Raw genomic sequence first — 15904 nt, forward strand, 5'->3', positions numbered from 1 at the left:
AGTGTTCTACCAGCAAGCCTCTCCTTTTTACTCTGTGCTAGAACATTTCTTTCTGCTGTGATCCTTTTTTAAAAGCTTTGGGGAGTGTTTTTTGTTTGTGTGTTCATTTACAAACAAGAACATTCAAAATTACCATTGGAAACAGCATTGTCCCCTTTCCCCTTTCATCTCTCTGCATGTGTACAACAGGCTTGAATAATCCTTACAACAGCTTGGTAGGGTAGGCTTCTAACTTCCCAAAACAGCAGACTGGGGGGTGGGGGCAGAGTTTACAAGAACTGTGCCTTCAGTTTTTGATTCAGAGGAGGTCAGAACTAGAGGAATAGCTAAGCTGCACTCTGCCACGATAAAGGTGCCATGTGTATTCTAGGCCCCACAGAAGCTGCCTTTGGCTGGCTCAGCTCTTCTCCCTTTCCTGGCCTGTCAAACCTCTTTTTGCGTCACTCCCTTCCAGCCAAGGTGCAGGGGGATATGATAAGGGTGGTCAGCTGGCCTGGCTGAATTGGGAAAGGGGGAGGAGGAGGAGAGTGCTGGGGTCTGGCTTTCTGCCCAGACTCCTCGGTTCTTTTCTCCTGCAACACAGACAGACCCCAGTGGCTTCACCCTCCGTCAGATCAACCTCTCGACACTGAGGTAGGGAGCAAAAGGCAGCCTTCTTTCTCAGAACAACTTGCGACAGACTCCCTCTGCCCTTTCCACTGGAATATTTACCAAGTCCTTGGCAGGTCAGTGGAGTGGTTCCAAACTGGGCCCAGAGCCAACCAAGCGGGTTTTGTTTTTCTTCCTGAAGAAAGGGACAATAGTGTGATCAGACTGGGAGATAAGGACAAAGGGTTCAGACCACTGGCTTCAGAACTGCCTTTTTGGATCAGGGTCTCCGTACAGTGGGGTGCCTGCCAAGGGCCCATTGCTGATAAGAAACGTTTGGCCTTCCTGCTCTCACCAGGAAATGGGAGACTGGGCCAAGCACCTTGTAATGTTGTAAAGTTCTTTAGGACAGTCTCCTGTTTCCTGGTCAGGGGGACTGTGGGGAGGGGGATATGCAGCATGGCTTGGCCATGTGTGATTTATGTCCTGTTCCCTCCAGGTGACTCTCCCATCAGAACATAGATGTTTGTGGTATTGCAGGGATTTCTGGGACAATCTCCCTTTTTCTGGTGGGAGGGATGTCTGAAGCAAGAGAGCCACATTCTTCTGCCTGCCTCGTAGAGATGCCAGCCTCAAGGTGGGACCTGGTGATCCCCTGGAGTTACAACTGAGCTCCAAAATATGGAGATCAGTGCCCCATGGAGGAAATGGATGCTTTGGAGGGTGGACTCTACAGGATTGTACCCACTGAGGTCCTTATTCTCCCCAGGCTTCACCCCCAAATCTCCCAGGAATTTCCCAGCCTGGAGCTGGCAATCCTCCCCTCTCATTTCCTGCCAGTGGCCAAGGGGGACCTGGAAACCCAACTCCCCAGGCTTTTCCCACTGGGGTGAGCTTCCCTATCTTGGTTTAGAGATGGAGTGGACCATCAATTCTCCACTCCTTTAAGGCCCGTAGGGTGCATGTGCATGCACATGTATAGGGGGAAAATGGGGTAGAAGAGAAGGAGGAGGAGGAGGAGGAGGTGGCAGAGTAGCCTGCGTGACTTGGGGAGGGCCACTAGAAGGCGTCCAAACAATGTTATTTGTAGTCACTGTTCCAGAAAGAAAATACAACCCACACAAAAGAGAGGGCTATTTTGTTAATCCACCGGCAGGTAGTCTTCCTTCTACAGGGCCGTATTTAATGGATCACATCCTGTGCCCCAAAATCCTAGGATTCTGATTCAGTGAGGCACTTCTTTGGGTCTTAAAGCAAGATCACTTAGGATCCCAGCCACACATTCATTATGTTTGACTTCTATGCAGTTAGGATTATGTCTTCTTATTTTACAAATGGGGGTGCCCAATGGAATAATAAAAATTAAAAGAAGAAAAGGGGGTTATTCCAAATGGATAGCCATGTTGGTATATTCTAGCAGCACTAAAATGAAATCCAAAGACTAGCAACGTTTATTTTCGCAAATTCTAGTAACACCTAATGGGGTGGGGAGTCCATCCGGGATCTATATCGACTTAAAAATGTTCACAACAGAAGAAAAAATGCCCAGGAGAGAGACGTAATACCTCTGTAACAACTGAGGCTCATCTGGGATAACTACACAAAATACTTTGAACCTTTCAAAGCTAGAAATATAATTATTAGCATTGTTACATAAAATATGCAGAGAATAAAGACAAAGATCTAACTTTATACATCCTGGGGAGAGATTTTACAATGAGACCCTAAAAATGAAGATTTTAGTATACACAGCGTACACTACTGTGTTAAATTTTGCCGTTGATAGTAAAAGGCATGCAATATGATTTATGCGTGTACATGCTGCAATGCAAGGGTTCTGCAGGACGCATGTTTTCAAAGTCTGCAGTTTGGTTTTGTTCCCCCCCCCCCCCAAAAAAAAATACAAACAAACAACTGGAACAGAAATCTGGGGCACATAGTAAAATGTGGATTAATGTGTAGCTCCACACTAATAAGAGCAAAGTAGTCATCCAGTTTTAATTAGAGGGAGGGGAGTGCACCTCAGCTATCATCAGTCTGGAAAAGATTCCTCTGTGCACCACAAGAGACCCATCTCTGTAATGCTCATGTGCTTGGCATTATATTCATAATCCTCCCAAGCATTATTTTCCAAAGATTCCAGAGACAAAAGGCCCCTTTGGACAAACACGGTCAATTTTTCACAGCTTGTGATTTTCAGGTGCTGGAAAATGTCCCAAAGAGACAAGCCTTCTTGTCTCTTGCAAATCACTGTCCTTCTTTGATTGGCTGGGGAGATTTGGCCAAGACATCACTACTAAGCCAGAATTGCCGATGAGCATGAACTCTTCAGGCTCATGCAGTCCTTCCGTCCTCTCCTGCTGATGTGCTGTGCCAGGACCAAGGTCTTCTTGCTGGAGGAAATCTTGATCTGATTCCAATGTGGTGGTGGAATCAGACCAACGATTCTGACACTTCAACCAATTAGAGTTTGCTTCTTTCTCAGTGACTGGGGTTTTTAACCAGGACAAAATGGGCATTTGGAATCTCGCTTTCTGTGGAAGAAACAAAGTCCGTTTATTTGAAGTACCTGCACAAAGATACCTTAATTGATGCTATATCAAAGGTTTCCAAACCCAGGAAATATTTGGGCACCAAAAGCAATCAAAACCTTCACTTAGCTGGAAATTCACTTATAACTTTTTTTTTTGGTGGGGGGCAGTTTGGTTGACAGTTGGCCATACAGAACAAGATGTCATAACAAGGGGGGATTTTTAAAAAATTCTGTTGGTTTTAAATTGTAATGGTTTTGCTGTGAATTGTAAACCACCTTGAGCCAGGAGGAAAGGTGAGAGATAAATATTTTAAGAAATAAAATTTGTGCCCAGCCCTATAGATGATTAAGCTTTTAATTGCAAAAGGTCAAGCATAGCCTAGAATAATTGCTGACCAGGAAGCACCCCCCCCACACGCACACACAGTGTGACCTACTCTTTAAATAAAATCATGCAAACTGCTTGCTGCATATCCCGTTCTGCCACACATTCATTGGGGTGTTCTAGTTAAAAAGTATAGTTAAAGCACTATGTATTTTTGCAGCCCCTATGCTATTGTGCGCGTAAGAGGAACTGCACTAAATGCATTTTTGTTTCTATATATGAATCTTTGGATCCAGCTGTGATTTTGCGTCAGTCAGCCGATTAAGCTGTCCTTGACATGCTGAAGCCTACGGAGTGAGCCAAAGCAGCACAGTGGTTAGAGCGCCTGACTGGGATCTGGGAGAGCCAGGTTCAAAACCCCTCTTTGCCCCGGGAATTCACTGGGTGACCTGGAGCCAGTAACCCTGTTTGTCTAACCTTCCTCATAGCATTGTTAATACAAAGCGGGGGAGAACAGTGTTGTAAACTACTCCAAGTCCCTATCAGGGAGTATAGATATCAAGAAATAAATGCAGATAATGTGGCTGTTTAAAATATAGCTATAGGGGCTAATCCCCAAAAGTTGGCAACTCTAGCCTGGCACAACCGGCAATCTACTACTTATCCTGGGTCTCTCCCCGTCCTGTTCTAAGAATGACCAATTGCTTAGCCTTCCAGAAACTTGATCCTGTTATCCAGCTCTGAAAGATGCAAGGCAGAGGTACCTCAGCTATTTCTGTCCTGTAACAAACAGGTTTGTCACTCAGGGGCTCAAATCTCTCTCTCCCCCCCCCCCATTCTTCAGCACAGGGGAAGGGAAGCTGGACAGAAACAGCTGAGGAACAACGTCCTTTTCCCCACCAGTGATCCAAAACTGCACTGTGCTTAGTTTAGAGACCGGTTGCCCTCTTGCTAGATCCCCAGCCCTTAAACTTCATGCTGTCATGTTGGAGGCTGCCCTGGTCCCCTGCCAAGGCTGCAGGAGACATAGGAGACTGCTACAGCAAATGCTCCCTGGGAACTATGGGCAATTCCGCACCCATTAACTGTAGTGAAATGATTACCGTAGTCGTTATATTCAAGCCGCTCCGCATGACGTCACCAACATCCAGCATCCAGGCAGCAAACTGCTTGCTACATCCTCCATTTTAAAGTGCTAATTGGGGAATCACATAAAGTTGATTCCCCAACCTAAAAAGTGAGAGCTACAGGAAAGCAAACAGCAGGCCACCAGTAAAATAAATGTGTGGAGGTGAAGAAGTGCTACCTCTGCCTTCAATGGCCTGTCCTTGCACTTGCCTCCCTCTCCCTTCTTCCGGGGGACAGGAAGTGCTTTTTAAAAATTAAGAACAGCCTGGAGCAACAAATAGGCACACAAACGTGCAGGCAATGCCAGAAATAATTTTCTCCCAAAGTTATGACTCAATGCATGCCTCTCTAGAGTTCCCCCACCCCCCAAAATCAGGATCGAGATTATTTTTTTTGAAGTATCAGGACCAGTGAATCCATAAGGCATGGCATTCAAAAAGCACTTTGCATCTATGATTAGATGCATAGGCGTTTAAACAGAGAAGTATTGAATTGAACAAAAAAAGTGGGCATCGCAGGTCCTTTAAAATATTGAGAAAGGGGATTGGCTGCCAGGATTGACAGGTGGAAAAGAGTTGTGTATAAAATACATTGCTCTCTTCCGCCATTTCCAGCAGGCGATATGGAGTGTAGGAAGCATGAAAAGGCAGCAGACAAAAGTGACACAGCAAGAAGGTGAGAAATGGCCAGATGCGCAGTAATTCTTAGCATTATGCCATTCCGCTGGCGTAACGCTATATTTTTTGATGTGCGGAAATGCCCTAAATTTCCTTCATACAGTAAGTAGGAAACTTTCTTCAGTCTGATCCCATGTAATGGTCAGAGTTTCAAACCAGGGTCTAGAAGTTCCAGGTTTAAGTCCCTGCTCTTCTAGGGAAGCTAAATGGGTGACTTGAGGTCAGGCAAAGTACTTGTTTGCTGTTGGAAGATGCATAAATGATACTGCAGACCTGCCTACAAGGTGAATGTATTGTGCACCCTAAAACACTCAGCAGTATTACATGGCCACTATTTAAAAAAATCACATGTACTATTGATTCAATTGAAACTTTCTGCTTCTACTATGCGGTACTAAGCATCAGGCATCCTCATCCTCCAGTAAGATTAGCCAAGGGCTCGATGCCAATTCATAGCTCACCAAGAGACAGCTGAGCAAAGCAAGAAGCTGAGGCTGACTGAAGGGGAAAGGATTTAAGGGGAGAAGGGCTTGGATCACAAGGGCAGTGTGCACAACAGCGGTTCCTCCAACAGAGCAACATTTCCTCTCACACTGCTTAGGAGCCAAGCCAAAATGCTAGGAACTCATATCACCCATGCAGCTGAGCGAGTCATGGGATTTGCTTTCATACTATGTTTGGGTTGGTCTGAGTGAGGTGAGGAGTGTCTGAGAAGAAATCTTTGTGGGAGGGGCTCTGGGCAACACCAGAAGGAGTTGAAGGTACAGGTAGGGCCCCAAAGCCCTATCTCAAGAATTTTTAGAAGTATTACAAGGAAATGTTTTACATTTGAATGTGTGTGTATTAGAGAAGAGAATTAAGACACTCTAGTCTTGTTACCACTCCACACAAGCGATGTCATGTTGCGTTTCTGCTCATGGGGCTTTGCAAACTGAGCTATCAGGTCTGGTAATCACATTTCACCACCTTTCAAGAAGTTCATAGCAAGGTAAAGAGGGCTCCCGCCCCGCATTTTATCCTCACAACCACCCTGTGAGGTAGATTATGTTAAGAGAGAATGACACAGCAGAAGTGACTCAGCAAGTCTTATTGCTGAGGGCCAGACCAGACACAAAAAAAGAAAGCACATAGTAAATCACAGTCAAAAATCAAGGTCACAAGGAACCCATGTATGCATCAGGAACATAAATCTTCAAAGCAGATGAGCAAACATGAAATATAACTTTAATAATCATCAGCTTCCTCAAAACCAGAAGTCAAACTTACAGTGGTTACAGGCTAAGGTTTTGTGAATCCTTTGTGAAACAAACCATGTCTGTTTTTTTTTACAAAGTAATGAAACAGCAATCATGTACAAAGAGGTATAGAAGAAGAGCTGGTTCTTATATGCTGCTTTTCCCTACTTGAAGGAGTCTCAAAGCGGCTTATGATCTCTTTCCCATTACCCTCCCCACAAAAGACACCCTGTGAGGTGGGTGAGGCTGAGAGAGCCCTGATATTACTGAAGAAGAGTTGGTTCTTATATGCCGCTTTTATCTACCTGAAGGAGGCTCAAAGCGGCTTACAGTCACCTTCCCTTTCCTCTCCTCACAACAGACACCCTGTGAGGCAGGTGAGGCTGAGAGAGCCCTAATATTACTGCTGGGTCAGAACAGCTTTATCAGTATAATGGCAAGCTCAGGGTCACCCAGCTGGCTGCATGTGGTGGAGTGCACAATCAAACCCGGCTCACCAGATTAGAAGTCTGCACTCCTAACCACTACACCAAACTGGCTCTCAGAACAGCTCCACATATACAGAACTGTTTTCACATATACAAATTCAGCAGTTAATGCAAAAATCTGGATCTGGAGTTGCTTTCTGAAAGTTCAACAAAAGAAAAAAGTCAAATTGTTATAATGAGTATAAATGTTCTAAATACTAAATGTTACTCTACTGGAAATAAAAATAATTCTTACTTGATATGTTGTTTATAAAGCAGGCCATGGACTTTCAAGTTTAATTGTGCTGCAGATATAGCTGGCCAAAATCTATCAAAGATTCCTTAGTTCCTTTCCAAATCATAAAAATATCATCCAGGAATCTTCTTGTAGAAAAAAATACAAGTTCTATAGATATTTTCTCTTGGGGGATAAATTTATAATCTGTGTATAAACAGATTAGCCAGTTCTGGTGCAAATTTGCTTCCCACAGCTGTACCTGAAATTTGCCAGGAAAATTCCCTTTGAATTTGAAGGAAATTTTTCCACAATGTGATATTAAAAAGATGTAGGGGGACTGAAGTGTTGGTCTCTTTTGTGAATACTTCCATAGAACATCCAAAGCCTCATCATGTGGTACATTGGCATAAAGGGAAACAATGTCTAAAGTGACAAAAATTATCTTCTGCCTGCAATTGTATGCTGTTAATCTGGTTAAGAAAATCCATTTTGTCTCTTAAATTGGAATCAGTTGTTTGGAAAAATGGCTTGAGAAAAAGCTCTAAATATGTGCCAAAGGTTCCAAAACGGATCTGTAACTAGAAACAATGGGTTTATTTTTGGTAAAAGGCAGAATTGTGGCATCCTTTCTTCTGATGTTCAGAGGTAGGTTTGTGTATAAAGCTTTCTACAATGGCTTACCCCAGGAGAACCTTTATTACTTAATTAGCTTGGATGGATCTTCTTTACTGTTCACACAGTGAACTCTGTTGTTCAATAGTCTATATGCCCCTATGATGCACTCCTCTCTGCCCCATATTACCACTGCCCACTATTGTCAACTGGTTTGAAAAAGGCCCTGTAGGCTGAAACGCATATGGTCTTGATGACCAGGATTCCGCAGGATCAACTGTGTACATGAAATCATCAGGGTTTTTGTGAAATTACTACAGTTTACGTAAAGTTCACTTTGATGTATTATGAAGCCTGATATTCAGACTTTGTGTTTTTCATCTTTGCCATTATGTACACCATATAATCCATTCTATTTGAAGTATTTTGATTTGCAGCATCATCCTTGGGAATTTATCAAGACTGTGAGCGTTCAAGTTAAAGACTTGGGGGGGAAATGCTGTGTTAAACAGAAATTTTAAACTGCCTCTGGTTCTAGTGATAAGTGGATTAGGACCAGTCCAAAGACCATTGTAACTGGCGATGCTAGTTCCCGTGGTTTCAGCAGGAACTCTTAGCTCCCAAATTGATCCAGTCATTTAAAGTAGGACCACTTTGTATGTGTGCATCACCTAAAATGCCCCCCTTTAATGTTGTCATTGCAGGCATCCTCTTGTGCCAATGGCTCCCAAGAAGAAAACCCCAAAGAAGAGCAAAGCCGTGAAGACAGAATCTCTTCTTAATACCACAATGGTAGAGGATCCTTCCCTTGATATTGACCAGCAGCAGCAACTGGAGGGGTTGTTTGAAAATGGTTCTGATGGGTTCCTGTGCACCGCTGTCGAAGTCATAGACCCAAGCCATGGAAACAGCATCCTGCAGATGATGAGTCACATGCGCCAAGAGCACTTACTTTGCGACCTCACGATCACTATCAAAGGAAAATCCTTCAGCGTTCACAAGCTGGTGATGTCCTCCTGTAGCGATTATTTCAGAAGCCTGCTGACAAAAGATCTCCACCTTCAACAAGTGGACCTCAAAGAGGTCTCTTCCTTGGGTCTGACCACTGCCATAGCCTATGCCTACACAGGGAAGCTGAGTCTTTCCCTGTACACCATTGGCAGCACCATTTCCACAGCCAGCCACCTGCAGATGTACGCTCTGCTCAACATATGCACCGACTTCCTCATTCAGGAAATGAATGTGGAAAACTGGGTGTATATTGTCAACATGGCGGATACATACAATCTTAATCAGGTGAAGGAGGCTGCGAGAAAGTTCATCACAGAACACTTCCTGGAGTTCTCTGACACAGAACAGTTCATGAAACTCACTTTTGATCAACTCCATGAACTTTTGATGGATGACAGCCTTCAAATCCCTGATGAAGTGGTGGCCTTCCAGATTGCTATGAAATGGCTAGAATTTGATTCCAAGAGGTTCAAACATGCCGCTGATCTCCTGAACAACATTCGGTTTGGTACCATCCCAGCTCAGGACTTGATCAACTACATTCAACCTGTGCCATGTATGATGCAGAACCCAGAATGTCATAAGCTGCTGGTAGATGCTATGAATTACCACTTGCTGCCATATCAACAAAATGGCCTCCAGTCCAGAAGGACCAAGATTCGAGGAGGCTACAAAGTGTTGATCACAGTTGGAGGCCGTCCGTGCTCAACCGAGAAAGCCCTAAGCAAAGACATAAACTACAGGGATGAAGAAGGAAACTGGAATAAGCTAACAGAGATGCCCACGAAATGCTTTAACCAGTGTGTCATCGTGATGGATGGATTTCTGTATGTGGCAGGAGGAGAAGATCAGAATGATGCCCGAAATCAGGCAAAGCACGCGCTTAACAATGTGTGCAGGTAACAAAAATACCTAATCAGACTTCAAAGAGAGGTGTATGGGAAAGGAATTATACATAAACATATGCTTATAGTGAATGAAGACATTGGCCCATTTAACTCAGTATTATCATCTGATTAGCTGTATATCTCCAAAGTATTAATCGAGGGGTCTTCCTACCATCCAGAAGTGTATTAACTGAGTTATGGCCCTTGTTCCTGGACCATAACCACTTGAAAATATAATCTGGGAGATTTATCCACTTGGGTTTGATCTAGAGAAGTTATATTTAGGATAATTAGGACTTTTGTAATCGACCACAAACCAGCTTCGGGAGTGGTAGAAAATGAATATAATAATAATAATAATAATAATAATAATAATAATAATAATAATAATAATAATAATAATATTGTAAAGTCAAAATGATTTTTGGTCCTAAAGTTGGTTGGAATAATGCCATGGCTCAAAGGCAGACTACTGAGGATTCCCAGTTCAACCCCTAGTATCTCCAGTTATAAAAGAATCAAATAGGTGATATGAAAGACCTCAACCTGAAACTTTGCAGAGCCACCACCAGATAAGAGTAGACAAGACTGACCTAATGGTATGATTCAGTCTAAAGCAGGTCAAGTTTGTTTTGTAGAATAGCGATCCCCAACCTGTGGGCCGCGGACCACATGTGGTCTTTCGGCTAATTGGAGGTGGGCCATGAAGGATGCCTCCCCCCCCCCCAGCCCTTTACAACGCACTTCGGGTGTCATTGTCTCCCATCACTCCCAGATGGGACTATCTCATTGCAGAGAAACCAGCTCAGGGTTCCTATTGATTTGTCATTGTCATGAGTTAAAATTTCCATGAAAATAAAATGTTCCTTATGTTCATTGTTGTGGCGTGTCTGTATCTTATTTTAAAGGGATGTTTAAACATTACCATAGCAATCAGAGAGCGTCAGGGCAGTGGTTGAGAGAAGAGGAGTAAACTACCCCCCACACAAACACACATACACACCGGCCCTCAGTAAAAGGCGGTGAGTGGTCCCCGGCGTTGAGTGGTCCCCGGTGATAAAAAAGTTGGGGACCACTGTTGTAGAACATAGACCCTGCCTAGCTTTTTGTACAAAAATAAATATTCTTAAGGGTGGTGGGGGAAAAAAGATTTCAAGACATTCTCTCTATTTCAAAGTTTAGAGGAACTATCTATGTCCCAGTGTTTTATTCATGCACTGAAATTTCGGGTGACAGTCTTCTTTTCCCCCCACAGGTACGACCCGCGTTTCAAAACTTGGCTGCACCTGGCTAGCATGTCGCACAAGAGAACTCACTTCAGCCTCAGTGCTTTCAACGGGCACCTGTATGCTGTTGGGGGCCGCAATGCCAAAGGGGCCCTGGTCTCCGTTGAGTGCTACGTCCCTTCCACCAATAGCTGGCATGCCAAAGCCAACATGGAGTTGCCACGCTGCTGCCATGCCAGCGTGGTCATTGGGGGCAAAATCTTGACCACCGGTGGCTATGTGAACAACGCCTACTCTCGCACAGTTTGCAGCTATGACCCCGCGGCCGACGCTTGGCAAGATTGCTCTTGGCTAAGCAGCCCAAGGGGGTGGCACTGCGCTGCCACCTTAGGAGACTATGCCTACATCCTGGGAGGCAGCCAGCTGGGCCCCCGAGGGGAGAGGGTGGACATGATCCCTGTGGAACGCTACAGTCCTCTGACAAACCAATGGAGCTGCATGGCGCCCCTGCCCATAGGTCTGAGCATGGCTGGGGTGGCTACTCTTGGTGGGCAGATCTTGATAGCAGGCGGTTGGAATGAAAGTGGAAAGAAGTATCAGAAGAGTATTCTGGCCTACAACCCTGATCTGAATGAATGGACAGAGGAAGGGGAGCTCTTGGAAGGCACTGTGGGCATTTCCTGTTGTACTATTGCCCTCCCCCAGTCAAGCACCCGGGGATCCAGAGCTAGCTCAGTGGCCTCTGCAACTGTCAGTATTTAAGGATAGAAGGGCAGGGGGTGGGTGAAGAATGCACAATTCATATCTGGCCTAGTCAGGGTGAGGGAAACCTAAAATTGCCAAAGGGGTTTTGCAGTTTTCATGTACCAGTTTGCCAGCTTCCAAACCTTCTACATGTCACTTCCTGGAACAGTCACAAATCTTACCACATCTGTTTCAACCTCCCAGAAACTGCTAACCACTGAACAAAGGCTAAGCTACTTCATAATTTCCGGCCCTTCCAGGTAACAACTGAGAATGGCCCTCAGCGTAGAAAACCTTCCTGCTCTCATCCTTTCAAAACACAGCCATCCTTTCACAAGATGTTCTTGACTTCCAGGGTCTACCTTGAATGAAACTGCATGACTGGAATCTTGGGCTCTTCAGTTCTAAATTAAAAGATATGAAGTACACTCTAAAGCTTTGGCGTATTTTCTGTACAGACCCACTGAGCTCGGAAATAAAGGACAGTGAGCAGGTTCTGCTGAACTACAGTACTCTGAAAGGCAGAAATCCATTCCAAGATGGGATTTAGCATCACTACAGTCTTCATTTAGGACACTTCCATGGCTTCTATTCACAATTGTTAAAGGTACAAAAGTATAAGTCCGTTTATCCTCCTCCAGGGCTGAGTTTAAGTTATAAAACATCCCACCTTTCTCTAGCCCTTACTATTGACGTGGGAAATATTGGTAACAATAGCCAGTTCAATCATTGGATTGAAACACAATCATTATTTTCATAAATCATAAATTAAGTGAGCAGGCTCCTGAAAATAGGGGAACTGTTTACTGGGAACATGCCCTTCAGGAGAACATCATTAATGATCATATAGCGGGGGGGGGGGGGGGGGAAGCAGAGACTGATTTTTCAAAATTTAAGAACAGAATCACCATCCTGACTACCTGAACACAAGTGTATATTCATGAAGCTGCCTTCTATGGAGTCAGGCCACTGGTCTATCAAGATCAGTACTGTTGTCTACTCTGACCGGCAGCTACACTCCAAAGTCGTGGATCAAGGCCGTTTATGTCCTCTTCTACCTGACAAAGTGGAGATGCTAGGGACTCAACTGGGGGCCTTTATACAGAGCTGCCAGAGGCAAAAGGCAGCGGCCCCTCGATCCCCATTCACAACAGCTGTCAATCCCCTGCCCCCGGGGGGGGGGGGTAACTTCAGGCGATGTCTGGCCCAGCAGGCCTGTACAGGGAGGGAATATAAGGCCTGTTCAGACCTATAGCCACTCTCTGACATATAGAGAAGACACAGTTCTAAAAACATCATTTTCAATATTGTGGGACTTAAGATACAGAAGAGATTGGGGGCGGGGTGTGCGTGAAAAAGCCAGCAGTGAGTTAAATCTTAGAACTAAATCTTAGAATACATGTTACAATTGAACACATTGGCAGATGCCACAAAGCTTTGGTACATGTGCATACCTGATGGGAAGGAGGCAATGTAGTCTGTTGAATTCTCAACATATTCTTTCGTTCCCGACCCTAGGGAAGCACGCCTGGCCTCGACCAGGGCCAGGGCCTTTTCGGTCCTGGCCCCGACCTGGTGGAATGAGCTCCCGGGAGAGCTGCGGGCCCTGCGGGATCTTTCAACATTCCGCAGGGCCTGCAAGACGGAACTCTTCCGCCAGGTTTATGGTTGAGGCCGGGGCTGATAATAGATCTATGCCTCCCCCGGGGACTCGGGTTCCGGACCCGAAGCAAAACATCATCAGGACCTCCTCTCCACCCGCTAGTAGTGGGGGGGGGGGAGTTGAGCTGCCGTTCTTGCCATGCCAGTAATATTGGTAATGTTATTATTGTTTTAATGGGGTTTTAATGGGATTTTTGGGATACCGTTACCCGCCACGAGCCGCAAGGGAGTGGCGGGAAATAAATCTAATAATAATAATAATAATAAAGGCCAAGTGGAAGTTAAGATCATTCATATCAGCAAGGATAACTCTGTGGAAGATGCCGTTCATTGTTTTCCGTGATGCCAAGACTGCTGACCTCAGTGCCCTGGGTAGGAACACACTGACTACTTGGCCTCAGAAAATACAAAGAAATAGTGGTGGAATGAATTCAACAGAAAGCAGATCAACATTGGCATTGTGCTCAGAGAGGATGGTTTCAGACCACAGGAGAAGTCATTCCCCTCCTCAGAGCCCTGACCCACATGGCTTTTTGCTCAGCACAAGCTTTGGTTACCCAAAAGCAGGCGTCTCCCTGGGCTAGAAGAAAAATCGGTCCTATGTTCGAGAGCACAAATACTGGCTCATCGGGTACCTTCCCTGGGCCTCTTCAACCAGGGAGAGATAAGGACTTCCACGGCTTCCCATGTTCCTGTCAGCTGTTAAGCACATACCCAGGGAACAGCTTGGCAGCAATGGACACCTTTTGTTCAGGGCCTCTAAGTCATCAGCACTGATCTCTAATGCAGATAAAATATCTGACCGGGGCTTGGGGGGTGGTTCCTCCTTCAGCCATGAGTGAGTGGCCATTTCTTGCAACTGGCATAAGGGCATCGGACAGAACTCTGCTAGCCTTGAAAAAAGTAACCATCTGCTCAATGGTAGCAACATGCCAGCCGGAGGCCAGAACACACCACAGAATCAAACCCAGCCAGGTGTTAGATCATATGCCTTCCATCACCCTAACACATGCAGTTTTTAATGCTCAAGTATGTTGCTAAGAGGGGACAAAGCAATTAAGAAACCAAGATCAGTAATTACAGACTAGTCGAAAGGACTTCCTGCTCTTCCTCTAGTTAACCTGCCTAAGGCAAAGGCAGCAGAGATGCTGGGATGTATTTGTACTGATCTGGTTCCAGGGCAGGAGATTTCTGTATGCAGAGTAGCAGCTTTTGTAAAGTGTAAAGGAAAGCAACCCAACAAAGAGACAGATCACCCTGGTGCTGATGGGGGTGGGGGAAAGCTGCTCCCTGTTTGACATTAGCTTGCCCCTCTGTCTCAATCAGCATAAATTAAAGGGTATCCCACTGCATCTACTAATTCACACCTCAACTTTGGGGTCCACAGCATCTTGCAAATTTGAATATAGAATGAATCCTAGCCCCCGAATGCCTGCACCCAATACCTCTTTCAAAGCTTTAGCAGTAAATGAAGTAATCTGGCATCTTATACCAACTCTGCAGCTTGGCGTAGTGGTTAGGAGTGCGGACTTCTAATCTGGCAAGCCGGGTTTGATTCAGCACTCCCCCAAATGCAACCAGCTGGGTGACCTTGGGCTAGCCATGGCACTGATAAAGCTGCTGTGACCAGGCAGTGATATCAGGGTTCTCTCAGCCTCACCTACCCCACAGGGTGTTTGTTGTGGGGAGAGGAAATTGTAAGCTCCTTTGAGACTCCCTTTGGGTACAGAAAAGCGGCATATAAGAACTAACTCTTTTTCTTCTGTTCTGCATTTTGATGTTTGGCTCAGATTGTTATAAGTTGCTGATACCTGATCTATGGTACCCTTTGGGAGGAACTGGCAGGCCTCATATTACTGGCAAGCTGCCATTCTACCCATCTCTAAAGCAAAGCGAGGGCAGCATATAAAACATGTACTGGGAGAGAATGGAAGAAGTCCCCTGTCTCAGCAAGGGCCAGCATCTTAAACCAGAGAGTTAGATCTTCCCTGGCCAAGCCACCAAGAGGCTAGACGGTCAAGAGCCCTGCTAGCTGCCAGACTCACAACAAGAGCCTTCCCCTGCCCAGTTTAAGTGAAACACAGTGAAGTATGGACTCTCAAGAGTCTTTCTCTACATTCCAGGGAGCCCCATGTGACAGGAATCATGATTGTGCATGCGGGCAGGCTTCAGGTTACTGGCAAGCTGCCATTTTGCCCACTATCCAATTAAGTACCAGGTTCTTCAGCAATTAACTAAGTCCACAGGCTTTCACCCTTAAGTCAAGGGTAGTCAAACTGTGGTCCTCCAGATGTTCATGGACTACAATTCCCATGAGCATTTGCTGGCAGGGGCTCATGGGAATTGTAGTCCATGAACATCTGGAGGACCACAGGTTGACTACCCCTGCCTTAAGTAACAGATTCCTGTCTTCCAGTATTAGCTGGTAAAAAAAAGCTTTTCACAAATACACTTAAAAAAGAATATGATCAAAACATTTTCAATGGCCCCTAAGCCCTCATAAAACGGCTAAAACTAATAAAGGGATGAAATGTGATTGCTGGATTGGCTGACTCATATTTTATACACACG

General features: G+C 45.1%; 1 protein-coding gene across 2 annotated transcripts; it reads left to right on the plus strand.

Annotated features, from left to right (window-relative positions):
- The first annotated feature begins 487 nt into the window (after positions 1–487).
- Positions 488–12099, plus strand: LOC143837586 (kelch-like protein 31). 2 transcript variants are annotated; one of them, XM_077337586.1, is made up of 3 exons: positions 488–725; positions 8508–9713; positions 10957–12099. In XM_077337586.1, the coding sequence occupies exons 2-3, from the start codon at positions 8524–8526 to the stop codon at positions 11687–11689; spliced, it is 1923 nt and encodes a 640-aa protein (XP_077193701.1). In that variant the 5' UTR covers positions 488–725; positions 8508–8523; the 3' UTR covers positions 11690–12099. The 2 variants fall into 2 exon arrangements, with proteins under 2 accessions (XP_077193701.1, XP_077193702.1); XM_077337587.1 differs by having other exon boundaries at positions 488–633.
- Positions 12100–15904: the final 3805 nt, after the last annotated feature.

The sequence above is a fragment of the Paroedura picta genome, chromosome 5, assembly GCF_049243985.1.
Source record: "Paroedura picta isolate Pp20150507F chromosome 5, Ppicta_v3.0, whole genome shotgun sequence".
Lineage (NCBI taxonomy): Eukaryota > Metazoa > Chordata > Lepidosauria > Squamata > Gekkonidae > Paroedura > Paroedura picta.